Raw genomic sequence first — 26,575 nt, forward strand, 5'->3', positions numbered from 1 at the left:
GTCAGTAAAACACGTTTATTAAACTTACGAAATGTGCCAACAACAAAAGTAAAAATGAAATCAAAAGCAAAAATCAGTCTTTGTAAATAGTCAATTGTGACGTCGTCTTCTTTTTCTTCTTTTGGCTGCCTTTAAAAACTGGAGAGCTTAGGAACATGGTGTCTGTAAATTTGTCGCCACGTCGTATTTTGCTGCAAAAAAAATGAATAATAAAGCATTTGTTTCATCTTTTTATAAAAATGGACTTCCTGACGAATAGACACGCACCTAATCAGGGATGGCTCCTTGTAAGTGACTACGCCCTTGCATCTCCTGCTTCTTCCTTGGTTCTCTTTATCTGGGTTAGAAATGGTGTTGGTCACTGACATCAAGACTCTTCCTGCTGTAACACACACACACCGTTTTCTCACTCAAACACAGCCACTACTTGACTCCTTGACAGTATGTCAAGTAAATAGGCCAAGTTGGCAGTGTTGTGTTTTTCCCTTTGAACTGCTACTTATGCATCGTGACATTTGTGGGAAATCACAAAAAGCATGATAAACAGTGGAAATTAACAAGCTAACAAACAACGGAGGAGAATGAGGGCCTCCTGTATTTAATTGACAACTAATTAAATCGAAGTGCAGGAACAAAAAAAAAAGCACTGCAGAAAATATAGTGACCAGAGTTCATGTGTAGCGAGGCCGTATAAACTATTGTTAGTAACTGAATTCATTGTCATCATTTCTACCTGTATTTCCAAAAATTTAAGGTAGATGTATTTTGATACGGCTGTGATGAACACACTTGACCAATGTACCAACTGCAGCATATGCAGCTGTACTATAAATTTTAATAAAGTACTTGGCTGGCAGTACAGTATTTGTGTTTGCTCGAGTTTTTCCTTCATCGCCACCAGGGGAAAACAGAGGCATTCCCAGACCAGTTATACTGAATTCCAGAGGCGTTGGGATGTAGTTAAACATAAATAAAAACAGAATACAATGACTTGCAAATTATGTTCAACTTGAATTTAATTTCATACACTACAAAGACACAATATTTAATGTTCAAATCATAAACTTTATTGTATTTTGAAAAGAATTAGTCTCTAAAGGCAGTCCGGCTTCACATTTGTGAAAGCAAAAGCCATTTATCAACAACATCCAGAAACGCCGCCGGCTTGTCTGGGCTCGAGCTCATCTAAGATGATACTGATGCAAAGTGGAAGAATGGTCTGTGGTCTGACGAATCCACATTTTAAATTATTATTATTATTGTTTTGTTTGTTTTTTAAATTGAGCATGTCGTATCCTCCGGACAAAGATGAAAAGAACCATCCGGACTGTTATGGATGTTCAAAAGCCAACATTGGTGATGGTATGGGGCTATGTTAGTGCCTGTGTTAGTGGGGGTAACTTACATATACATGAAGGCCTCATTAAAGCAGAAAGGTATATCCCATCCAAACATCTTGTTCAAGGACACACCTACTTATTTCAGCAAGACAATGCCCAACCACATTCGGCATGTGCTAAAACGGCTAGGCTCCGTCGTAAGTGTGTGGGTACTAAATGGGCCTGCCTGCAGTCCAGACCCGTTTCCCATAGAAAATGAAAATGTGTGGTGCATCTTGAAGTGTAAAATATAACAACAGAGACACCGGACTGCCAGGAAGAATGGGAAAGAATTTCACCTCCAAAGCTTCAACAATTGTTCTCGGTTCCCAAATATTTATTGAATGTTAAAAGAAAATGTAATGTAACACAGTGGTAAACATGACCTCTTTTTTTAGAAAGTGTTGCAACCAAAAAAATTCAAGGATAATGATGTGCTAAAAAAAGGGTTATGAACGTGAAATATCTTGTCTTTTTAGTGTATTCAATTAAATAAAGGTTGAACATGATTTGCAAATAATTGCATTGTGTTTTTATTTGTTTAACACAATGTTTTAACTACAGGAACATTTAATTATTTCAACATATGGTACAGTTCTGAAAGCACCAAATATTCTATATTTTGTTTAAAAATAAAATAGATTGTGTTCCGCTGTTTTTATTGAACAAAATATTTTAAGAAGGTAGATTTTAGTCATGTGATTTTATGATACTATGATATTTTTTCTCACGCTTACCATACCAATAGAAATATAATATCAGACCATATTTTGTACCAACCCATACAAAAAAAGTAATCAAAAGGTTCCTGCAACAGCCTCCAGGAACAGATTCTATTTCAGCTCAGATGATCAACTGTACTAAAATAAATAATGTTTTATGTGGCCTAAACTTCATCGTCAACTCACCTGGAGAAGAGACATGGGTGATCAAGGCGGTCTCTTCCACCACTTGTCGCCCCTTTGATGTATTCGGTTTAGGACTACAAGTTAAAGTGCCTGGCTCTGTGTCAGTAAGAGAGATGTTCATCCATGGTGGCATCTCATCAGTGATTAGGTCACCCAAATGCTGACGAGACTCTGCACCTGCAACTGCAGCCCTCTCTTTGGACAACATGGACGTGTTCATAGACGGCATTTCAGAGTCGGAAACAACAAATGTCTTTCTCAGATTTCTGGTGCTCTTGTCTGGTGGGGGCAGTATGGACATCTTACGGGACCGTTTAGAATTCCTATCGATCCAAGACTTTGACTTAAACAAGTCATTATCTTCACCTTGTCGGTAGTGATCTTCCAAGAATGCCAACTCATTACAGAACAGGGAGTCAGGAACATCTGGACGAATAACCACATCCTCCTTAGGACAAACTCCTTTGCCTTGGCGTTGTTTGTTCACCTTCTTGTCCTTTGCATGATCACTAAAGTCATGACTATATTGTGACTTTCCCCTGCTGGATCTGCTTGAGACCTCCGCCTTAGCTTTTTTGGGCTTCTGAGACTCATAACCTGCAACCGAGAATTTCTCTTGTGGCAGTACGTTGTCTTGGTTATCGCTTTCATACAAGTCTACTGGAAGGCTTCCTGAATCCTGAGTGGACTCCCAAGGGCGCTTGCAGGTGCTTGGCTTTGCCCTGACAGAACCTCCATCTCTGGACGCCCAATTTTCCAAGGAGTCCTTATCTTTTGACAAGAGTTCTGGTTCTTCTCTGATGTGTGCGGTGTGATTCAAAGATATAACGAATGTATGCCTACACCTTGAGTTGCCATGTCGTTGAGATGTGGAAGACTCAGTGTTTACCTGTGGTTCATATCCTCCAGCGGGATGGTTTGGTTCCTCTAACGCTACAGTTTCAAAATTGTCTCTTCTCTCATTGTGGTCCATAGTGGACCCTCCATTCTCTCTGTCATGAGGTGAACACATTGATGGCATATTGGTAATCGAAGACCTCCTTTGACTTTTCTTCGTGGACTTCCTGTATGTGATGTTTGATCTTGTTTTTTCTGAGGAATCTTTCTCTAAGGGTAACTTTTCATTCTCGTTGGGTTTAAAGGAATCAATGTCATGACCCAAGAGATAATCACTAGAATCCTCTGTTGACTTGGTGCTTTTTGCCTTTTGATGACTGACAACTCTGGATTTCACCTTTTTGGGAATACGAGAGGCAAGCTTACTTTGGGACTCAGCTGTGTGATGCTTACTAGAACTTTCTGGGTTCTGGTCTTCTATGTGCGAGGCGGTGCCACTAGGCTCAGGCTGTGACTCTCTAACATTAGAATCTGCCGCATCCATATGTTGTTTACTGCCTGTGGGACTTGTTGCAACGTTTCTTCGTTTTTTCTTCTTGCATTTCTGTTTCTGTTGTGTTTTTTCCTCTGACGAATGATGAATGATAATTTCTGAATCATTAGTTTGAGTTATCTCCAAGCTTGTATCGAGGACCGTAGTGTCCTCTGGCACAACTACGATAAAATCACGAGTGTTGACTTCGGCAAAGGGAGCCGGGGTTTCAGCAACACTAATAGCTGAAGATTTTTGGCTGCTTAGACGACACGGCAAAGAATTGATGTCGTAACCAGACTGAGAGAACCTGGCTGATAGCCTCTTCACTTCCTCCCTAAAGTTATTGGGTTGGGGCACTGACTCCATCTGGAGAGACTGCAGATTTGAATGCCTTTTCTCGTCGTCTGTTTTTGCTGTTGAGTTGGGGAAAGTAACACAAATCAATGTTTTCAGCGACCTAACAGAGAAGTGACAAACGTGCTTTAAACATAGACAGAAGTATTGGGACATTCTACCTGCCAATTAAAAAAATAAATAATAATATGCGCCGAAAGTTCCAGGATTTTTAGTCTTTAATACCTGTCGTCTCGGAACTAGAAATTACTTTTATAAATAAGGCCGGAGGTTTGAGGCCAGAACCGTACCGAGATAGCGGCTGGGGGGCGGGGTACTGACAACAAAGGGTGAAGTTCTCACATTTGCCAAAACGCAAAATTCATGACATTGCTACTCAAATATTTGATACAATTCATAAGTGTCTTAAAAATCGATTAATGGATTAAATCACCTCTACTATGCTCGAACATATAAGCAAGACAAGCATACAACTTAAACTGTGCAACATGTCCTGAGATAAAGATGAAGATTAATGCGAGAGGATAGAAAATTGTGTTTAGTCCAACATCTGATGGTTTTCATTAATTGACGGATTAAGAGGTGTCCCAACACTTTTGCCCAAATAGCATAGTTACGCCCCAACCGTTGCTAATAGACAAATTTCTGCACAGGACAGGCAAGGGTGCAGACATGTTGTTTTCAAGAATGCCTGGACAGCGTTCCACTGAATCCTTTGAAACTTCTGGAAGATCCGGTAACACACTTTGAAGGCTGTCAGGATGTTCAGTTAGAGTGAAATTAGATATCAGATGGGATGACAGATTGAAATGTCAAATTTGAACCTCACTTTTCAGTTGGAGGGTTGAGAGGATCAGTTGGGAGGACGTTGTGGTCCTTGGATGGTTCAAGAAGATCCTGTGGGGGTTCAATAAAGTCACTCGAGTGAAACTGCACAAAATGTACGTTAAGAGTTCCAGACATACATACTATTCGATATTAGGTACCATTAGAGGGATGTCAAGATTCTTATCCAAAGCCACCTCAACATCACGGGTAACTTTGGAGGGTGAGGTGGCCAGGTTAGCATGAGTGCCGCTTCACTTGCAGCGTTGTGAATACGTGTTTGCCCCCCTTCCTCATTTCTTATTTTTTGTATGTCTGTCACACTTAAATGTTTCAGATCAAACACATTTAAATATTAGTCAAAGATAACACAAGTGAACACAAAATGCAGTTTTTAAAAGCAAGGTCATTATGAAAGGAGAAAAAAATCCAAAACTACTTGGCCATGTGTGAAAAGGTACTTGCTACTTCAGGACCTGGAAGACTTGCTGTGATAAATGGAACCATGAATTCTACTGTCTACCAAAAAATCCTGAAGGAGAATGTCAGGCCACCTACTCGTGACCTCAAGCTCAAACAAACTTGGGTTCTGCAGCAGGACAATGATCCAAAACACACCAGCAAGTCCACGTCAGAATGGATGAAGTAAAACAAAATGAAGACTTTGGAGGGGACCAGTCAAAAATCCTGATCTGAATTCTATTGAGATGCTATGGCATGACCTTAAAAAGGAGGTCCATGCTCAAAAAACCTTTTGTCAAAGAAATTAGTCTGTCATATTATCAAGTTTCAAACTATGCTTACAGGTCAATTGAAGTTCAAGTGAACATTGTACCTTTGTGATTCAGTGTTAACAGAAGTGCCTGCTCTTGCAGGAAGACACAAACTAGGTGCACATTCCAGACTGATAAAAAGTAGCTGAAGTGACTGCCACTGCAAGGTCAAGTGAAGTCACTCCCTTTTTCAGCAAGAGGAGTACCAGCAGTTTGAGCCAAAAAGACATCTTGTAAAAGAGAAACTGTTTAATAAGCAGGAAGAGCGTGGGCGAGTGCGAGAAAGTCAAAGTTTGAGGTTTACCATCCTGTATGAAGCTGCATGTTCAAATTGCTTTGATGTGATACAATAAAAACCACACGGGAGCAGGAAGCAACAGCTTCGCCCCTGACTGCTCAGGGGGCTGCTCCTCGCGAGTGACAAAGACGATCTTGGCTGGTTGATTCATTTGTTCAGGCGTGTTTGATAGAAACATCCCTAACACCCTTCAATGTGGCTGAATAACAATAATTCTGCAAAAATGAGTGGGCCAAAATTTACCCACAGTGCTGTGAAAGACTTGATTGCTGTTGTTGGTGCTAAGTGTAGCCCAAGCAGTTATAAGGTTTAGGGGGCAAACACTTTTTCACACAGGGCCATGAAGGTTCAGATTTTGTTTTCCCAGTAATAATAAAAACTTTCATTTAAAAAACTGCATTTTGTGTTTACTGTGTTATATTTGAATATTATTTAAATGTATTCGATCTGAAAAATGTTAGTGTGACAAACACGCAAAAAAAAAATAAAGAAATCAGGAAGTGGTTGAACACTTTTTCATACCACTGTACATGAGACTGTGCCACCCACTCGAAAGTGGATAATTTCAGGAAGGCAAAAAAAAAATAGTATGTGTAAATTGTGAGGGAACTATTAACTGCTATAACATTGGGACACCTAGGAACTACATGCACGAAATGGATAATGTAAAATTACTTTTATTGAACCACTTCTTGCTGGATTAAAACAAAATATGACTAATACTCACACAAAAAAACATGACTCCTACACATCACAAATATTATCTCCTCTTAAAGCTTAGAACCCCCCCAAGGCCCACACTACCGAATGCACAAATATTCGACAAGAGTGTCTAAACCTGAGAGTCTTGTCCCATTACATGATTTTAAGCCCTTAAATTTAAACATTCAGGTGGCTTTTTTATTCTTTTTCTCTCATCATAATTTGGTTATTTTAAACCATCTTGAAGGTCACTCTGAAGGGAAACATTAAACAATACCTTACCCTCATTAAAGTACGTTTTTCACACACACCACAAAATATCAACATAAATCATTGCAAGAGTTCTACTTACATTGTCAGGGAATAATTCAGCTACCATGTTAAAGTGTTGGTGAGTGTTGCTATAAAGGTTTTTCAAGATGTGGAGCTGTGGAAAAAACAAAAGATTGTGAGCAGGTGTCCACCGCATTCTCGTACATGATGTCACACATTTGGATTTATTTTATTCTTGTCTTTTTTTTGCAGTTTAATGGGCGTCCCCACCAACATGCACTGCTAACAAAAACATCACGGCTATGAATAGAGGTTCACTTTAAAAAAGCACAGTCAGTGTGATCAACGGTCACTTAACTGCATTTACCAACTTTTTCAACTGCTCTAGCAAGTGTTAAAAAAGAAAACAACTAGCAATTTAAATTCCTGCTGAGAAAAAGTCGATAGGCCTCATTCACTAAACCGTGCAAACGCACACATTTATGCATTGAACGCGTTTGCGTACATTTGACACACAAACACAAAAGAATAACGACAAGGTTTATGCAAATGCAAGCTCAATGTGCACAAGCTTTCATTTCGAATGCATTCAGCTTCATCAACAGTCATCTTAGGAAAATTGGCCAACACACGTGTCATGAATCCGATGGTGACTTTGTCCATTCTCAATTTGTGTGCACGAACATTTCTATGCATTTATTAGTGAATGAGGGCTAATGTGAGTGAAACGGGGAACCATTTCCACAACCATTGTGTTCTGTATAGAAAGAAAGGATCACGGTTGAAGGCAATTATGGAGTCAGTCGTGTTGAGGTGGCCTTGCCTCACCTATACAACCTTACATTAGAAAATACCGTGAGAAAGCCAAAAGGGTGTGTCATTACTCTTTCTGACATACGGCCTGGACGAGGCATGAAATTTGACGGCTTATTTGATCAAATTGTTGAAAATCCTAAACCTTAAGTAGCGATTATGTTTACATCCATTTTTAACAATTTCCCCACCCACCAAAATTAAGCATTTATTTTCTATCAATAAATTAAAATATATTGATTTTTTTTAGTTTATCTAAGTTAATGCGGGGGGGGATTGTTTCAAATGTTTCACATCTGTGAAAAAAAAGCAAATCCCAAAAGGGAACAAAAAAAGAAAAACTTTATTTTGAATATTGTTGTCCTTCCCTTTTTTTATAAGTGAAGGGGGGGGGTCAACGAAATTATAAATCTGATTTTTCTAATGAACAATTGAGATTTTATTTGAAAACAAATCAAGCTGTACTGAACTAAACAAATCTAGCACCAGCAGAAAATCACTTCACTTGCAGAGCGCTTTTCTACCTTTGGTACACAAAAGAGAAAACTCATGTTTCTATCCACATCCGGGAGGGAAAACTCACAAAAGAGAACATCTGCCGTCTCATCAGAAGCATGCAGCTAAGTGGACGCCAAAAAAAAACTCTACTAATCCTCAATAGTGATTCGAAATGACCAATTTCCACTACATTTTGATCAGCCTGTGATCTGAACTTTACACTTTTGAGAATTAGTTTCAATCCACACATTCATAGGTTAAAGTAAATAATCTTACCAGTTTCCTGTTCTTGTACTTCACGGTGGCCAAATCAAAGCATGCAGACTGCACTGCCTTTCTCAGGTGCAGGTTTTCCATTTGTAGTAACATGTACCGCTGCTTCTGCGCCTGTAAGGAGAGAGCCAGCGCCTTATTGTTGGTCTTCAATGAGATCTTGAAGAAGGAGGAGGTGTCTGTTGTGGCAGAGAAATGAGAGCAAAGGAAAAATATACAAACATTAAGGAGTTTTAATCTTATTAATGCCATGATATAAAAGATATCCAATGAACTCACTCTGCACTTTATTTTTAATCTTGGATGTAATGACAAAATCCTTCTTCGAAGCCTTGGCAGGCTTCATTGGTTTTAATAGCATCATAAGTGGAGACAAGTCAGCCTTATTTTACACTGACAAATACAGTCACCTGAAAGTCAAAAAATAAAAATGAAAATAAAATGTGTACACTCAAAGGGTCACCCATGCAGTTTTCAAGCCAAGTTTATTGTTCAGCTGTCCGGTAAAGAATTGTAAAAATATATATATATAATAATAAAAATAAATATTTAAGATTAGTGTTCAGCTGTCTAGTAAAGAATTTTAAAAAAATAACTCTCTCAAAAATGGATAGCATCATACATAGATATATTTGCATATTGTTCATTTGTACACCACGGTATCTTGTTAGATGAATAGCTAACAAAAAGTATTCAACTTTAGTGCTTGTACATTGAGAAAGTTAAAAAGTACACTTATATGTATATATTTAAATGTGGAGCATTGAGAGAATGGGATTATTTTACTTTAGTCGGTCGACATAACCGTTAGCATTAGCCATCAACATTTTTAAGTTTTAGCGATTCTGAACGCTTTGACTCACGCAAAAGAAGTTACAAGGCAGGCGACTTTGTCGAGAATATCCTATTGAATGTCAGGCAAGAATCGAAAACAGAAACTCAACTGAAACAACGACATTTACGAACATTCTGCCATTCATCTTATTTTTTTTTTGAACACTAACAAACTTCGGCGCGCTTCCGCTTTACCGTCAGTGAGCAACCAATCAGAAATTACCCAAAGGTTTTCACTTATTCCCCGGGTTTGACTGCTTAGGCATTTGTTGGGCTGCCGCTTTAAGTGACTTTATGTGTGTTTGCGTTACTCAAAGCGTGTGGCGTGAATCCCTACGCCCAATATCACGACACCTGCCAAACTTTTAGTTCATTCTTTCATTTTGTTGTCGTCTAACAACCACACTATAATCGGTGAGCCCATGGGAAGGGGGACGCACGTTGTCTTTTCGGAGTGTGCCAGGCCGAGTTCCATGGGTGCAGGCCCGGCCACAAGGCGCTAACCAAAGAGCCCCACCTTCAGGCCTGGCTCGAGAGGGGGGCCCTGGTGACCAGTGTACGGGAAAGGGTCAACGTGGTCCAATAATGTTGTGCTTCATAAGCGGTTTGGTGAGCCGTGATTTTTTCTGGACCCTCACCTAGGACCTGTTTGCCATGGGTGACCCGACCAGGGACAAAAAGCCCCCTACAACTTAGCTCATAGGACCATTGAGACACGCAAACCCCTCTATCACGGTAATGTGAAGGCTCGCGGGGGCGGCACTTATATTGACATCTAACTACGACACGTCATCATGAGTGACTGCTGCAGCTATGGTTTACATTGTTAATTAATTCACAGTATAATTCTGTTTCTACACATTGGTTTACCGTATGAAAGCAAAACAACCGCGTCCAATCGACCTCTCAATAACGCTGGCTCGGTTTGTAATGTCTGCCCGTCAACTTGGCTCACAGTCGTTAAGTGTGACGTAAAGTGTGTGTCAAAAGCCGCCTTCCTGTTTGGGAGTCGGATAAAATGCTCAGTGAAATTTATTTATTTAGGCTCGTTTGAGGTCTCAACCAACGATGTCTAATCCCTAAGTAAATGGGTAAGTCGAAGGAAGGTTCAAGATGTGGCAAAAAAGGTTGTTACGGGCAACCAGCTGGTTGGCATTGGAGGCTAACACTAGCTAGAATGTACAATATAAGGGGCGGTCATGCTAACATGACATTTGCACTCTACTGGAAACTAAAGAAGCTGTTTAAATTATTACGAATAATAACATTTTTGTGGAATGTCAACTGCGCCGACCCCTTGCATTACCTGAAAATAGCACAGAAGGAAGTTTTCAGCCGTAGCGTCCATATCGCTAACAAGACGTAGTATTTGTGTTGTGTGTTAATTGTGTTAATATTTGGCTGGTGGGTGTCAGGCAAGGAACGGAGACGTCAAACACACACTGAGTACTTGATAACGTCAGTCACGCTTCGGCCTGTTATGGTCACATGACAAGGCGGATAACGTGATGCGAACACTTCTGCAATTTTCTCGACATTTGATGATCGCAAATGGCATGACATACAATGTTCGGACAGTTCTTCAAAGAGTAAGTCAAACAACTGTTCGGGGTTATTTATGGTATTCGTACAAACACTGTCCGGGGAAGGAAGTTGCTCGGTCGTAAAAAAATGTAAGGCTTTCCAAAGCCGAACTAATCGATCGTCACTTAGTAATTGGAAGCGTCTACGTGAGGGTGATTTTCCATTCCTCTGCATTATCACCAGTTTAATGTGTATTTTTTAAGGGTGTTTGCTAACAAACATTTTAGCTACTTTAGTTACGTCATTTTCAGATGTCATGGTAGACCGAACATGCCGTTTTTGTTGTGCAATGTTCTATGCATCAACTGACCGCGGCCACTTTTAATTAGTAGTCGTCACTTGTTTGTTCTCAGCTATAAATCACTGGTTTTGCATCTCAATACATTAGTCAGCAAATGTTTGTATCACTCCGTAACTTCATGTTTGCTGTGGTTCAAGCCATTATAACTGTTACACCACTCGTTAATGTAATCGAATTGGTAATTCATTGAATTTCCGTCTTCTGGGATGACACTGTTGCCTCTCTACTTCGTGCATCGGTTATTCCAGGTTTACTTTATCGTGGATTTTCATTTGTGACCATAAAGTCAGCTTTACCTTGAAATGTTACTGATTTTCTACTTTGTGTCCTGGTCTGATATTCGTACGATATCAGCAAAAAAAAAAAAAAAAATATATATATATCGATATCGGTCTACATACAAAATCTGGGATATAGTACTCCTGTACGAGCAGTCCATTCCAGATTTTTCTCCTGCTCTTCTATCCAGCACAGAGGAATAAAATGGGATATGAAAAAAATAAATAGATAAAATAAAATAATAATATAAAAAAATATTGTCATTGTTTGAATAGTATCATTTGATCAAGTCTCTTCTAAATTCATATTATAACATAAATAAAAGCGTGTCGCACTCCTGATAATGGATCAATATGTGACAGTATTTTTCCTGCAATATTTGTATCATATCGGAAGTGAAAAAAATATTTCGAGTCACTCCTAGTTTTCTTATTTTTCTTCGTTCTAAGTAGGTACCAGTGAAGTAATTTATTAATTAATTTTTAAAAAATCTTTTAGGGGAAATTTGTTTTCCAAAAATTTACACCATGAACATTCGGGTCACGCTCAGAAATTTGCTTTGACACCCATGCACTACTCTTATTTTATGTGTGCGTGCATTTGTGTTCGGAGAGGCACAGCACGCGCCCCTCTCATTAATTTAAGAACACATCCTCTGTTCTAAACCATCAGAGAGCTTGTGCTTGAACTGTTTCCATCTGTACTGCCTGACATGCTGGTGCACCATATCCCATGTTGGAGCGCCTAGAGCAGGGGTGGGCAAACTTTTTGATTGGTGGACCACAATGGGTTATAAAATTTGAAAGAGGGGCCGGACCAGGAGCAGATGGATGGAGTGTTTTGGTAACCTCACCTCATCAGAGGGAAAAAAAAATGTAATTTTAAATAAAAATGAACAAAAGCATTACAACAAAATATCTGTCTTTGACATACCGCAATATTTTGAAAATAAAACATTAACAAGGTTAATTCATTTAATTATTTTCAAGATCGGCGGGCCGGATTAAAACGTTTGACGGGCTGCATGTGGCACTCGGGCCGTAGTTTGCCCATGCCTGGCCTAGGGCTTGCATAGGCACTCTGTTTTTGGTGCACTTTGGATAAACAAACGGAATATTTCAACAAAACTCTGGGCTTCTGAACACTTCGCCTCACTCGGGCACATGTGTGCTTGGTCACTATCCCAGCTGACTTCGGGCAAGAAGTTGGATACCCACTCGACTGGTCGCTAGCCGATCACGGGGCACACACAGACAAATCATTGGCACTTAATTCAGAGGGTTCGATGAACCGAACATGCCTGATTTTGGAATGTGGGAGGAAGCCGAAGTGCCGGAAGAAAACCCCCAAGCATGAGGCGCGCAAGCAAAATATACTCTACACATCCTTTGAAGCAAGTTAGCAAAATGTTACTCCAGTATTATTGATCATTTGAAGATAAAGTTGTTTTGTATTATTCATTATTCTTCTTGGCTTACGTTCCTCATGGCGTGTCCCTTTCTTCTCAGAAGGAGACTGCAGGAGATGGCCGCCGGGGACAAGTCCGTGACATCGTCCTCATCGGACTGGAATGTCGAGCCGCCAGTCATCTCGCCCGGCAGCCCTTCCCACCTGACCCACTTCAAGCCGCTCACGCCAGAGCAGGATGAGCCGCCACTGCGTTCGGCGTACAGCTCCTTTGTCAACCTATTTCGTTTTAACAACAAAGGTTAGTGAGCACACATCACAGCACTGCAATCAACATTTTGTATGAACGTGGGTTCTCCAGACGGCAAGAAGCATTTTCCGAAGAAAATGATGTCCTTGCCGACATTTCAAGGGGTACATGGACACATTGTATTCATTTATTTTCCAGATAGGACCTGTGGCATCGCCAAATCGCAACAGCTACGTCTCAATTCAAGTGTTTATTAAAGTTCACATGGCTGATGAAAAGACCTAACATTATTTCTTCAACGGAATCTGTAATTCTTCTCCAATGGTATTGTCATATGAAATGGCGACTTGCCTCACGTCTTACTGTCAATTCCAGGCAGTGAAAGTGCTTGTGAACCAGGAAGTGGCCACTAAGTTTGTGTAACTTGGACAGTACAACATAACGGGTGAATTTGTGATTGCCAAACTGGAAATGTGCAAGATCGATTGTATTGTTCATGTTATGGTTATTAATATTATTATTATTATTGTTGTTGTTGTTGTTATGAGGGACAAGAAAGAACATTTGAGAACACCTGCAAATAAGTGGAAAATTACATTTCATTTTAAATTAGACTCAGTGTGTTTCACATTACTGTAAACCTCAATGTAGCTCATGTGTCTGAATGTGTTATTAGAAACCTTGTGCAACCGCTATAAGAGTCTTGTGAGGTCTTGTGGCAGGTCACGTGACATAACACCCCACACCCACCATCATTGTATTGTATTACTGTATTTTATTCGCAGTGTTTTTGAAAATAACACATTGCTCTAATATATCGTTTTTTTTTTTTTTTTATATTAACAGCTCATCTCACATGTTACTTCTCTCAGTGAAGTATTTACGGTCAACTGTTACTTTGCAAGGTTACCAATTGTTTCTGCATAGCAATTTATTAATAATGTTGAGTTGGCATGTGGCTCACAGAACTTTGACTGACACTATTTACTATCAAATGGTCGTGCTGTTAACATCGTCTTGGGAGCAGCGGTGAGTAAAAATGTATCATATTTTTCATTCATGGTGTTCCCTCCTGCGTATTTGTCGAGCTAAACTTATAACAAATAATAAAATACGGGAGGAGAACCATTCCTAGAAAAAGACACAGCATGTTATACATTATTACAGTATACATTAAGAAGGCTGAACTAAACTGTTTACAGCTTTTAGTGAAGCATTCTGGAACTTGAAAATTTGCTTTCCCATCTGTGACAGTGTATCTGCGCCATGTCACGTTTCAACCTTATGCAAATTAACAATGGAGAGAGGAGAGAGAGTTTCCATTTCGAGCTGTTAAATACTATGTTGAGTTATTGAACGTTCACAACCTGAGCCGTGATTGGTTGTTACCTGAGCCCTCAACGCATGTCATTTTCAGTTGGCAGCAAGTGCAAAAATGGGTTTTTAAAGGTTTTAATTGTGCATTCAACTTGTCAAATTCAATATAGACAAAATATAAACTTTTTTTACAGCTGAAAATTGCTAAATTAATAAAGTATCCCTTCAAGTAAAGATGGCAAAGGCACATCCTTTTTTTTATTTGTGAAACAAAGATGTTCAATTGTGTAAGTAAAAGCTATGGAATGACTTTACTTTTTTTTTTTCCTTAACTCATAAAGGAAAGTAGAATATTATTTATCATCTTACCTCTGTTTGTGGCATTTTGTCGCGCATGTGTTTTACACAGAGGATGGACGACCTGCCACCAACATCTCTGATAAACTGGAAGAACCGCCCCCTTCACCTCAGTCGGAGAGTCGGAGCTGGTCGTCCAGCCCTTCCCACTCAGTTGGTTCACGAACGCCACGGAAGTCACACCCCGAACACCTCAGACGCACCTCCACCACCTCTGGTAAAACACACAAAGATGTAGATGGTCTCAATAATGCTTGTGGCTGTGGAAAGAAACGGGTCAGGTTTTGGGGGTTTTATTTGACTATTTCTTTTTAATTTACTGCTTTCTAATGTGCTCTCTAGGTACAACTTCGATATTAACTCTTAATCATTGTTTATAACTTGTTTCAAGTGTATGTACATGTGTAGACTTGACTTTCTAGAATCTATTACAACTTTCTAACGTTTGACACTCTACAATCTTCTGCTATGTGAGACTCTTTAACAAATTTAATGATATCCTTGAAATTTTACTCCGATCTGATCGACTGTATCTGATCGAAATAGGTCAATATTTTGCATTTAATGCAAAATGGCTGCTCGACTGCGATATCATAATTTGCGTAATCTATCAATAACGTCATTGATCGGAGCCGCGAAATAAGACATTACAGCAAACAACCATGTTCCCTCCAAAGTCGTTTTTTTGTTGTAATAGTGTATATGTATGTGAGACTGAAAGCAAATCTATTTTTAGCCTTGTTTCGTGTCGTAGGTGTATAAAGACTGCACTGGGAGGTGGAAGTTCATTAATGTAACGGGTACTGATCATCTAAAACAGTGATGTTGAATGGGAGGCATTTTGGTGCATCTAACTTTAGTGATGGTGCAACAAAGAAAAAAATGTTTGGCGCACCAGTGCAAAAAGTTGTTTATCACTCCATCTTCTGATCGAATCAATGATTGAGTTTTTTCAAAGCTTCTGATTGCTGATCACTTCCCAACACCAGAAACTTGATTGTTTAAAGTTTATTAATAGAAATGGTGCTTTGGAGTGATGTATTTGTTAAAAATGAGTGATAATGGTATGAAAGACTGTAACATGGTCTCTCTTTTTGAAAAGCTAAAGTTTGGATATTTTGCTTAACACATGCTGGTTTGTTTTTTATTGATCACATTTTTTATGTGCATTGCAGTTTTTTTGCCACATTTCAGTCTTATTTGTTCGCACATTTTCCATACAATTCAAATATATTTAGCGGAGTTATCTGTGTGTGTGCGGAGGGGGTTGCGTGCGGGCGTGTGTGTGCGTGTGTTCATATGTGTGTGCATGTATAATCTTCCTTTCAGATAGCAGCAGGAAGTCCGATACGCCACTGAGTAATCATGACCCTCGCACAGCTGTGCAACTTCGCACTGCACTGAAACGACTCAAGGAAATCATGGATGGAAAGAGTCAGGTATTTTTTTTTATCACCACCCCCCCTCGCCGAAAAAAATTCAAATACTAATACCTTAATCCAGTTTGTTTGTTTTTTTTTAACTTGTCATTTTCATGTATTCTGTGCCCACTGAACACATGGAAGAAAAAAAAAAAAGTCGTGCAAAAAATTCATGTAAAACAGCTAATCGTGTCAACATTGGAAAGTGAAAACACCAAGATAAACAATAATGAGTACAAATATTAACACTTGCTTATTTTGCAACCTGTGTTGGTGGCAATTTTTGGCTATGCGCTGACGTAGTCTAAAGTAGACATCGCGTCTCACCTGTTTTCTGGATTTTCGCAATGTAAGCCCATGGGCACTTTGATGTCAGCAGAGGGCGGTAGAAAATTAAAATGGTTGTATATTGAGATGGAAAATTGTTCTGGTGAATTTTATATTGTATTTATTTATCTACTGTATATTGTATAAAACTTGTCCTTGTTTCGCTGCTATTTTTCTATAGTTTTTTTCTGTTGTTTTTTTTATCCTGCCTTCATGGTTGTTTGCATGATGAATATTTATTAAAATTTGCAGTAAGACTGAATGAGGTTTAAAGGGGAAGTTAACCCAAAAAATGTTCTTTACAAGAATATGTTCTATGCCGGCCCACTAGTCTAAACATGGCATTCTGATAAAATTTCCAGTATATGAGTTAAGCAGTAAAATCCAACCGTTTTTAGCTATTAGGACCGCCAATGTATCACTTTTCTCGACTGAAAATGACATCACAGTATCTCAGGGCTCAGCTAGCTTCAGAAAACAGGTGAGCCGCAAACTGACAACTTCTCCAAGTTTGCATGCATTTTGCGAAGGGCTTCAGGAATCGCATCCACCCTGCGAATGATCTCGCACATTGCCTGAGTCTGAGTGTTGACAGCTCTGCACAATCCCTCCGTCATCCCAAGCAGCTTCCCGATTGCCATATGTAGCGTTGCACATTCACATCAACACCCCAAAATTATGTTAAATCGCTAATATATTGTGATGAAAATATTCTGCTTATTGCCATGCTGTGGCTGGTGTTCACTGGGTTGCCACGCCACCAACTGTACAAACACCCTTTCAACTTTACAAAAGCAAATGCCTGTGTGTTACGTCCTCTTCCCTGACTCTTTTTCAAAGCCACAAGCAATGCAGTATAATTCATACTCCAATAATTTTGCTTATCCCGTTTATATTGGTGGAAATGAATCAGCACAAACTCAACTGATGTCTGAATCTGCTTTTAACCGTTGAAGAGTGCATAGTTCTGTGCTGTGGCTTGGTCCTCACACACTTTTGCTATTTATTCGCTGCAGCGATTGATTTTATCTTCACCATTTTCACTCATTGTCTAAAAGAAAAAATAAAACATACAGTCGTTAAAATCCAGGCAAAAATTCATGACATGGCTTTCTTCCACAGAATGCGCAAATTTCTCACTTCTCAGACATTTTGAAGGTTCAAGAGTGTTTATAACATTCTCAAGCTGTTTTCTCCACATCATATTGGTTAATCCATCCATCCATCATATTGCGTAAAAAATATCAGTCCAAGTGGGGACAGACCCATGGTAAATAGGTTAATCATATGGCTTTGACGCCAGTGTGACGTCACAGTTGCAAAGTGGGTGTTCTTACTTCATATGAAAACCGTCAGAAAAGGGGCTAATATTTCTATTGAGTCTTTTAGTGCAGACTTTTTTTTTGTCCAGAACAAGTAAAAGGGTCCAATGTTTGGACAGTTATGTTGGTCCTTTATGTATTAGGATTCTTTTTTTTCTCCTTTTCTTTTCTTTTGTGCTGCTTTTCATTGATGTATGAAGGAAGTTTCCAACTCTTATGTGAAATTATTGGAACGATTTCAAGCAGCTCATAAATACATTATTACAATAACTGATTATGGTAAACTCTGATTTGTTCTCATGTGCTGAAAGGGAGGGCTAATTTTTTAACAGGTGGAAAGGCGCTATACAAGTGAAAGACAATTTACCGTTTTAAATCTGGGTAATGCCAAACTGGAGAGATCCTGATACTGGATGGTAGTTGAGTCTCTAACTTCTAAACTTTACCTCTAGGCTGTTAAAGTGGATGCAGTTATCATGCTTTTGAAACTATTGTGAAAATGTATTAATAAGATTAAAGACGTCTTAAAGTGATGCTTTAGGTTTTTGTAAATGGAAGAGGATCATCTGCGTATAGGTTGATTTTATTATTATTTCTGTTATTTGTTTGGCGGGGGGTCTGTGATCGGAGAGCAAGTACCTTTGATGATAGTGCTGTGACATATTGCGGTGAAAGAGGGACAGCCTTGTATTGTTCTTTGTTGAGGAAAACTTTGTGATGTAATCCCATTCACAGTCAGTGTGGCTTTCATTGAGTTGTATATGACGACTGTTATCCAATTTTTAAAAGAGTCTCCAAAGCTTATTTTGCAAGTGCCTCAATGTGCTTCATTCTTATTCTGCCAATGCAGTATTAATCTGAATACTGTGTTTAGACTAGTGGGACACATGGAGCATATTTTTGCAAAGAAAATGTGTGACTTTACTTCCACTTTAATATTGAAGTTTGGTCTTTCTAGAAGGAGCTCGTATTGGAGTGCTGTAAGTCATTAAACGTTCTCTTTTAGAAACAGACAGATAAATGATGTAATCTGGTAAAACAGTGTTGACGTTCGAATGAAACCCATTTCATCCAAATAGTATGATTCAAGCCTATAAATAACAAGGGATAAAAAAAATGCTGCTGTAGGTTTGAGTTGGCCAACATAGAATGTTACAATTTGATGTCAAGAATATTTTACTGATGTATTTAATGGGCTAAAGTTGGGCATTGTAAAATTATACAAGAGTCCCCATGCATTCACACCTTTGTAATAGCACTGCCGGTGTGAATTCACATTTGGTTTACTTGTTCTTGATTTTAGTTTTGTAAATCCAGCCATGACAGTGTGTCGCCTCTGTTTTGCCACCCTTTCAGGACAGCGATCTGAAGCAGTACTGGATGCCCGACAGCCAGTGTAAGCAGTGCTATGATTGTAACGAGAAGTTTACCACATTTCGTCGGCGACACCACTGTAGGCTGTGCGGACAGATTTTTTGCAGTCGCTGCTGCAACCAGGAGATCCCAGGAAAGTTCATGGGTTACACAGGTAAGCAGCACGCCAAATGAAGAAAAAGACCCAAATATGCTAGCAGAACCTGGACATCTTGCTTTACCGTTTCCTAGGAGACTTGCGAGCCTGTACGTACTGTCGAAAAATAGCCCTCAACTACGCCTACTCGGCAGAGGCGGGCTCCATCGGCGAGGACCTGAACGTCTTGTCTGACTCCTCATGCTCTACATGTGTGTTGGAACCCAGCGAGCCGCGGACGCCCGTGGGCGGACGCAAGGCAAGCAGGAACATCTTCCTGGAGGAAGACCTCACTTGGCAGAGGTGAAACCATTATAAAGTCATCTGTTATTTTCTCCACCTTTAGACATTTTTTTTTGTTGATTAATGATGAAAGTCTATTTGATATTCCGGATGAATACATCATTTCATTTCCATTTCATTCTGCACTTGTGTGTAACATCTGTTGCCATCACTTGCCAAAACCGCCCGTTAGAAATGTTTCCATTTTAGCTTAATGCAGTATAAATTCCACCTTTGTCTGCTCCTCTGTTGTGCTTGAGTTGTGTTTTTTCATTACATGACAACTATAAATGCGCGGAACCAAAATAGAAATACAACCCTTCTTTTTGGCCTCATTATTCCATTAGCTGACTTTTGATCTGTGACTTTTTCTATGCAAACAGGTCTATTTCTCTCACATATTGTCCACAAAGCAAAATTTTTGTTTGAGAGCCCCTCTCCGCTACAGAGATAACGCCTCCACCTCACAGGTCTGATGTTAATTAGATGGCATGGTTATTGCGTGTCCCTTGAGCTGCCCACCAACAAGGCCACCCTAAAATGGGCTGTTTTAGTAATGGGGTGGTCTGGGTGACCACCATTTGCCTCACCCAGTGCAAGACGTCTCATTCGCATGGAATTGATGAGGTTAATTGTGGACTGCGGAACGTCAATCCTATTCTATTTAATGGTTAGATAAAGTCGCTAAATATTGGCTTGACGAAGAGACTTGATAACTTGAATAAATCATCTTTTTGTTAAATTGTGCACTCTTAATCAAGTTTTTGATTGCCAGAGTTAAATTCATTTTCTGTCACCACGCTTGTCGTTCTTTTCTAGCATTGAATCGGCACACTTGTGGCTGCTTATTTTCCCCTCTACTGTCAATCTTCCTCAAAAAAGTTTATCTATTCCTATCTCTCTTTCTATCCCTCTCTTTCTCTCTCCCCCTCCTTCTTCTGGCCTAGAAAAACTCCCATGCGAAAAACGTGAGTGTCGCCGTTTGTTTTTTCATTTCATTTTAGTCCAGTGCTCTCTTTAGAGAAGAAAATTGTTGTTCATGCTCATGCTAAATGGCCATTAGCACTGGGGGGGAAGATGACTACTGACAAAATAAAATAGCAAAGTGTGTATGTCTGTATTTCGTGTGTGTTTATTAGCATGATCCATCAAGAACCACAAAAGAGCGTTCTCCCTTCCAGACTCGCCACACTCCAAGAAGATATGGGTAAATCTCCCACAAGGAAGAGGTGGGTCAATGGTCTGCCAGCCTATAATTGAACAATCGTGGTTAAAAATGGGTGTTGAATCCGGGGCGTCTCTAGTTTTCGTGGACCCCAAGAGTTGGACAGATTTAAAACCATAAATACTGTGTAAAATTTTCAAGTCACTACTAGATTCAAAGTGTTCTTATATTTCAGTCTGTTACACAAACACAGAAAGTATGTTTACAAAATTAACCACATATAAAAAAAAAAACTTGCACACTGAAAAGGTTCCATGCCTTTTTATTCATTTGATGTGTATTTTTGCTTTTTCTTTCTCATTGACGGTCCTCTTCCAGGTCTGCCAGCGTCTCAAACCTGTCTCTGGACCGCTCTGGATCCATGGTGCCGTCATACGACAGCTCAGTCAGCCCGCCCACCACACGAGCCTTGTCTGGTGCCAAGAGTGTCACTAAGCTCGACCACAGTGAGGAGGAGAGGAAGAACCTTGTGGTGGCTACCTTCTTCTGACTGTTGCTTCGTTTGCGCACAGGGTGCAGACAACACTGATATCCTTTGGACTTGTCCGTCTTATAGGACTCATCGCAACTGAAGGACCTGTGGAAGAAAATCTGCCACAACAACACAGGGATGGAATTCCAAGACCACAGGTACTGGCTGAGGACCTACCCAAACTGCATTGTGGGAAAGGAGCTGGTGAATTGGCTGCTGAGGAACGGCACCATCTCCAACAGGTACCAAGTCAACTGAAACGTCAAGTTACATAACGTTTCACTACCTTCGTGCAAATACAGGAAACTCAAACATAAGGCCTATCTATACCTACCGAAACAAATATTGAAACAATGTTAACAGACTTTCTTACACACGGTCACGCAATGAGTCATGTAAAATGACACACATAAGTTGCATAATGTGGAAAGCTTTGCAATTAATGGACATATTTGTCCGTGTGCTTAAGTCAGAAAATGTCAGAGCTCTAATTTTTAAATATACCAGATGCACCAGAGTATAAGTGGGAGGACCATCCAAACTATGAGGTGAAAAAAAGCATAACTTGTAGCTGAAAAAAATCTAGTAATAGTTCCACTAGATGAGAATTAGGGCTGTTGATATTGTCTCCGAAATACAGATTGTGTTGGCTCTCTTTTCTCTTTGTCATCATATGGCCCTTTGCTTGTGGGTATTCTCATTCATCCAGTTGATTTCTTTCTTATGACATTGAATCTATTACAACTGAATTGCTGTGTTTGTTTTACAAGACGATTCACCTCTCATCCGAGATGGCTTCATCAGTTAGTGTATCTTTGAAGACAAACAGCAGCCCAGTTGTGATTAATTGATTGATTATGGCATTTTCCCCTTTCCGATGACGCTCACCAAAGACGTTCATTTTTTTATGCTACTTAAAAAAATATATAACAATGAGAATTTTACCTCAGGGCACAAGCAATCGCCATCGGCCAGGCCTTGGTTGACGGCCGCTGGCTGGACTGCATCACGCACAACGACCAGCTGTTCAGAGACGAGTATGCCCTTTACCGCTCCCTGCAAGTGAGTAAAACTGCTTGATGTTTTTCTCAGCTGGTGTATCATACTGATAGTGCCCATCTGGTCCGCAGAGCACAGAGTTCTCAGAAACACCATCTCCAGACAGTGACAGTGTCAACTCGGTGGAGGGGCATTCTGAGCCATCTTGGTTTAAGGACATCAAGTTTGATGACAGTGACACAGAGCAACATGCAGATGAGTCAGACTACAACCTATCAAGTATGTGCCACCTGTTCTTTTGTGTTAGCGGTTGTTAGTTATTAACCGTGTCTTTCTGTCCAGGCTCTGCCAACGTCAGCAAGAGGACATCTGTCAGCAGCTCTCAGTCGGTGGTGGACAGCGACTCGGCTGCCTCCATCAGCCTCAACATGGAGCACAACAACGTCAACTTCCACATTAAGAAACAGTCCAAGTATCCACATGTGCCTCCCACTGCTGACCAAAAAGGTACCTTATGTTCAAATTGCCAGGCTTGAGGTCTGCTCACTTGTAATACATTGACTAACAGTTAAGAATGACTGGCTGATCCAATCCTGCATCTGCATTTTCTTTTTCCCAGCTGAATTTCTCATGTCAGAGGACGGAGGACAGAATATTGTGATCAGCGATGCCTTCATCAAAGGTAGAATCCTCCGACCTACATTACTAGTTTAACCAAGCCGCAAAACTAGCAAAGCTGACCATTTCCTGTGTAACTTGATTTCCTGTAGAGTCCTTGTTCAACCGACGTGTGGAGGAGAAGGCGAAAGAAATGCTATTCACGCCTCTGGGTTGGCACCACAGCTCACTGGACCAGCTCCGGGAGGAGAACGGAGAGAAGAAGGCCATGGAGAGGCTGCTGTGAGTGGAGATGCACCAGGAACCATAAAATGAAAGCTGATGCATGATCTATAAAATGTATTATTTTGCTGAGTTGTAGCTATTTTAAAAGAAAATATCTAACCCCCCCTCTCTCAGGTCTGCCAATCACAGTCACATGATGGCACTGCTGCAGCAGCTGCTCTACAGCGAGTCACTGTCGCTTTCCTGGCGGGACATCATTGTGCCGGTCGTCCGTCAGGTGGTCCAAACAGTGCGGCCCGATGTCCGTAACTGCGACGACGACATGGACATCAGACAGTTGGTTCACATTAAAAAGGTGAAGGAGCATGTGGCCGACATTAGGCCATTTTGTCCATTTGAGTGTGACCAAGGGTTGCACTTATCTCTATTTTTATGTTTAGATTCCTGGAGGGAGAAAATTTGATTCAACTGTGGTAAATGGCTTTATATGCACTAAGAACATCGCCCACAAAAAGGTAAGTCAGGTTTGTTTTTAATTTAAAATGTAATTTTGGACAACACACATCTCTGATAATACAAAGAAGGGGCTCAAATTTCTATTCCTATGGCGGTATCTTTACCTGAATTTGGGTCGTACGGAACACCACTAACCTATGTTTATGGTCTTAAAGTCATGATTACAATAAGTATATACAAGAAATACACTGCCACGTCATGAATTGAAAAAAAAAAACTGTCAGTAACTGAGTGTGCATTCTTGTTCTGTGAGAAGACATACAGTATTTGCGTCGCTGTGCAAACTAGTTGATATGTAACTGCGCACCATTTGTAATCTCAGGACTATTATAAACCAAGGAGGCTCTCTGTGCCATACAGTAGGCTTAGCCTGTCTTCTCGCCACCTGTCGCATTTTCTATACTGCTTATCCTAAGGGTCGAGGATGAGTTGAAGCCCATGAAATATGTCATATTGGCTCCTTTTTTTTGTTTGTACAAAATCCCCCTTCATATCAAAACTTTGTCAACTTATTTTTTTTTTAAGATGAATTCCTACATCAAGAATCCCAAAATCCTGCTGCTGAAGTGCTCCATCGAGTATCTCTACAGGGAAGAAACCAAGTTTACCTGCATTGAGCCCATTGTGTTGCAGGTCAATATTTATTTGCTGAAACTTTTTGGTATACCTTCCCAGATCCATGAAAATGTTTTCTTTTTTTCAGGAGCGAGAGTTTTTGAAAAATTATGTTCAACGCATAGTGGACGTCCGGCCGAACCTAGTGCTGGTGGAGAAAACTGTGTCTCGTATTGCTCAAGACATGTTACTAGAGCATGGAATCACCTTGGTGATCAACGTCAAACCGGTCTGTTACACATTTGTTACTGTTACCCCTCCTATTATTTTGAGGGTCAATTTTACCCCATTCAAATGTGTTTTATTTGTTCATTTTCATTACATTTTTATTTCTTAATGTTAGTGTTGTTTTTCTTTTTTTTTCTTTCATTAACAGAGGGGTACTAAAAGATTTTGTCGACTTGGGTAGCGTAGTGAGTTTGTGAATAACCAACTAAAAATAATTGAGGAGGTTCACTGTATTTCTTTTTCAATTTAGCAAGTATTGGACCGAGTGAGTCGAATGACGCAAGGTGACCTAGTGATGTCCATGGATCAGCTCCTTACCAAGCCTCGGCTCGGCACCTGCCACAAATTCTTCATGCAGCCCTTCAGCCTGGCCAACGGTAAGTGTTTACTTTCCCTCTTTCATGCAAGGTATACGTCCCTCATTCAGCCAGCGTGAGACATTGATCACTCTGTGTGTGCTTGCTCACAGAGGATGTCAAGACATTGATGTTCTTTGAAGGCTGCGCTGCCCATCTGGGCTGCTCCATCAAGCTACGTGGCGCCTCTGAATACGAGCTGGCCCGCGTCAAGGAGATCATCATGATGATGGTGTGCGTGGCCTATCACTCGCAGCTGGAGATCTCCTTCCTCATGGATGAGTTCGCCATGCCGCCCAGCTTGGTCCAGAGCTCCACCTTCCCCTGCCTGCTGGATGGCATGTCCCCTAAGGGTGAGGCGAATGCCGAGCAGACGAATGAGGAAAGGCACGACACAAATTTGAGAACTTCTGATGATGATTGTGCAACATCTGGAAATCCAGAGGATGACGCATTTCCCCCTGAAATGGAAATCAGTCAGGATCGTCCAAGGACATCTGCTTCCTCTGTCCAAAATGAGGAAGCCGGAATCAAAGAGACAATGCCTTCATCACCGTTTTCCAGCCCTCCTGGTCCTCCTTTGTCAGTATCGCCACCATTTCTCATGGAGGAAGTTCAGCAGCAGACAACAACCACATTCGGCAGGACATTTGATGACGACACATCAGAGCAAGGAAACCATGAAAATGAAGAGGTGGAAATCACAGAGAATAAGGGATCTGAAATATCGACACCCAGGTTGTTCCGTGACCCCCTGCAGGATGACACGGGCCTGTTTGTGGCAGAGCAGGTGACATCAACCGATGACCGCCTGAAGTCCATCTCAGCTGTCTTCAAGCAGGAGCTGAAGGACATCATTTTATGTATCTCACCCTTCATTACATTTCGGGAACCGTTCCTCCTCACAACTGCTGGCATACACTGCCCCAGCAGGGATTACTTCCCTGAAAAGGTATCTAGATTTTGTGTGCATCACAGCAATATACTTGATAAAAATGCACAAAATATGTTTTGAAACACTTGCCACCAGAAAATTTCTGTTGCAATTGTGGTGATCATTGCTATATCAACATGGAAATTTTCTGACGAGGGAGGAATTTGCCTTGCCAACTCAATTCAACAACATCAATCTGACGGTGTCTAAATGTGCTCACGTTCTCATGTGCCTTCCGTACTACAGGTTTACCTGTCCCCCCTCCTCAACAAGGACTTTAAAGAACTGGATGGGCGCCGGAAGCGGCAGCTCCTCAAGGACTCAGCGTCCTCCTCGCTCGTTGGCAGTCAGATCGACGGTGTCGCACCTTTGAAGCCCGTCGACGTCCTCCCTTGCCACGGCCTCACTAGCACCCGCATCGTTGAGCAACTGAGCAGCAGCCAGGACCTCGCCAATATGCTGGCAGAGTACAGAGCAAAGGGTGGGCGAATTCGGCAGAGAGAAGCCAGTGACCCCTTCAATGCTGCCAGTGCAGTCGGTCTGGTGAACGGCCACAACAGGACTGAGGAGATGCCATCGCCACCTGTCAAGGGCCCTGTGAAGGCCGATAGTGAAGATGACAAACCAAGCAAGCAGAGTGAGATGAGCTTGGCCCCGAAGGTACGCACCCGTGGGATGGTTCTGTGATTTTTCTGGTTTTGTTATCTTGTCTATAGGTTTTGCTGGTT

General features: G+C 40.7%; 2 protein-coding genes across 12 annotated transcripts in view; one reads left to right on the plus strand and one right to left on the minus strand.

Annotated features, from left to right (window-relative positions):
- On the minus strand, positions 1–10,719 carry sgo2 (shugoshin 2). 5 transcript variants are annotated; one of them, XM_088314865.1, is made up of 9 exons: positions 10,609–10,719; positions 8,748–8,878; positions 8,472–8,647; positions 6,964–7,038; positions 4,843–4,910; positions 4,639–4,766; positions 2,288–4,072; positions 268–382; positions 1–191 (listed from the first exon to the last, which is right to left on the minus strand). In XM_088314865.1, the coding sequence occupies exons 2-9, from the start codon at positions 8,830–8,832 to the stop codon at positions 74–76; spliced, it is 2,550 nt and encodes an 849-aa protein (XP_088170991.1). In that variant the 5' UTR covers positions 8,833–8,878; positions 10,609–10,719; the 3' UTR covers positions 1–73. The 5 variants fall into 5 exon arrangements, with proteins under 5 accessions (XP_088170991.1, XP_088170990.1, XP_088170989.1 ...); XM_088314864.1 differs by lacking the exon at positions 10,609–10,719 and adding an exon at positions 10,173–10,312; XM_088314863.1 differs by lacking the exon at positions 10,609–10,719 and adding an exon at positions 9,413–9,535.
- The window catches only part of pikfyve (phosphoinositide kinase, FYVE finger containing), a 26,263-nt gene continuing 9,488 nt past the window's right edge, over positions 9,801–26,575 (plus strand). For 2 of the 7 annotated variants that reach the window (XM_088314855.1, XM_088314856.1), the window contains exons 1-22: positions 10,791–10,891; positions 12,975–13,174; positions 14,850–15,014; positions 16,127–16,236; positions 19,224–19,395; positions 19,473–19,680; positions 20,607–20,627; positions 20,799–20,888; positions 21,203–21,356; positions 21,441–21,598; positions 22,307–22,418; positions 22,487–22,634; positions 22,698–22,862; positions 22,975–23,037; positions 23,126–23,255; positions 23,373–23,553; positions 23,639–23,713; positions 24,240–24,347; positions 24,418–24,558; positions 24,808–24,934; positions 25,027–25,865; positions 26,094–26,507. In XM_088314855.1, coding sequence (XP_088170981.1) covers positions 10,869–10,891; positions 12,975–13,174; positions 14,850–15,014; positions 16,127–16,236; positions 19,224–19,395; positions 19,473–19,680; positions 20,607–20,627; positions 20,799–20,888; positions 21,203–21,356; positions 21,441–21,598; positions 22,307–22,418; positions 22,487–22,634; positions 22,698–22,862; positions 22,975–23,037; positions 23,126–23,255; positions 23,373–23,553; positions 23,639–23,713; positions 24,240–24,347; positions 24,418–24,558; positions 24,808–24,934; positions 25,027–25,865; positions 26,094–26,507 — 3,804 coding nt within the window. In that variant the 5' untranslated portion in view covers positions 10,791–10,868. Of the gene's footprint in view, positions 10,038–10,272; positions 10,394–10,790; positions 10,892–12,974; positions 13,175–14,849; positions 15,015–16,126; positions 16,237–19,223; positions 19,396–19,472; positions 19,681–20,606; positions 20,628–20,798; positions 20,889–21,202; positions 21,357–21,440; positions 21,599–22,306; positions 22,419–22,486; positions 22,635–22,697; positions 22,863–22,974; positions 23,038–23,125; positions 23,256–23,372; positions 23,554–23,638; positions 23,714–24,239; positions 24,348–24,417; positions 24,559–24,807; positions 24,935–25,026; positions 25,866–26,093; positions 26,508–26,575 lie in introns of those variants that run through there. The other 5 variants (XM_088314857.1, XM_088314861.1, XM_088314860.1 and 2 more) reach the window with 4 other exon arrangements.

The sequence above is a fragment of the Idiotropiscis lumnitzeri genome, chromosome 14 (genome assembly GCF_059441095.1).
Source record: "Idiotropiscis lumnitzeri isolate Australia: NSW breed Sydney's pygmy pipehorse chromosome 14, RoL_Ilum_1.0, whole genome shotgun sequence".
In the NCBI taxonomy this organism is placed as follows: domain Eukaryota; kingdom Metazoa; phylum Chordata; class Actinopteri; order Syngnathiformes; family Syngnathidae; genus Idiotropiscis; species Idiotropiscis lumnitzeri.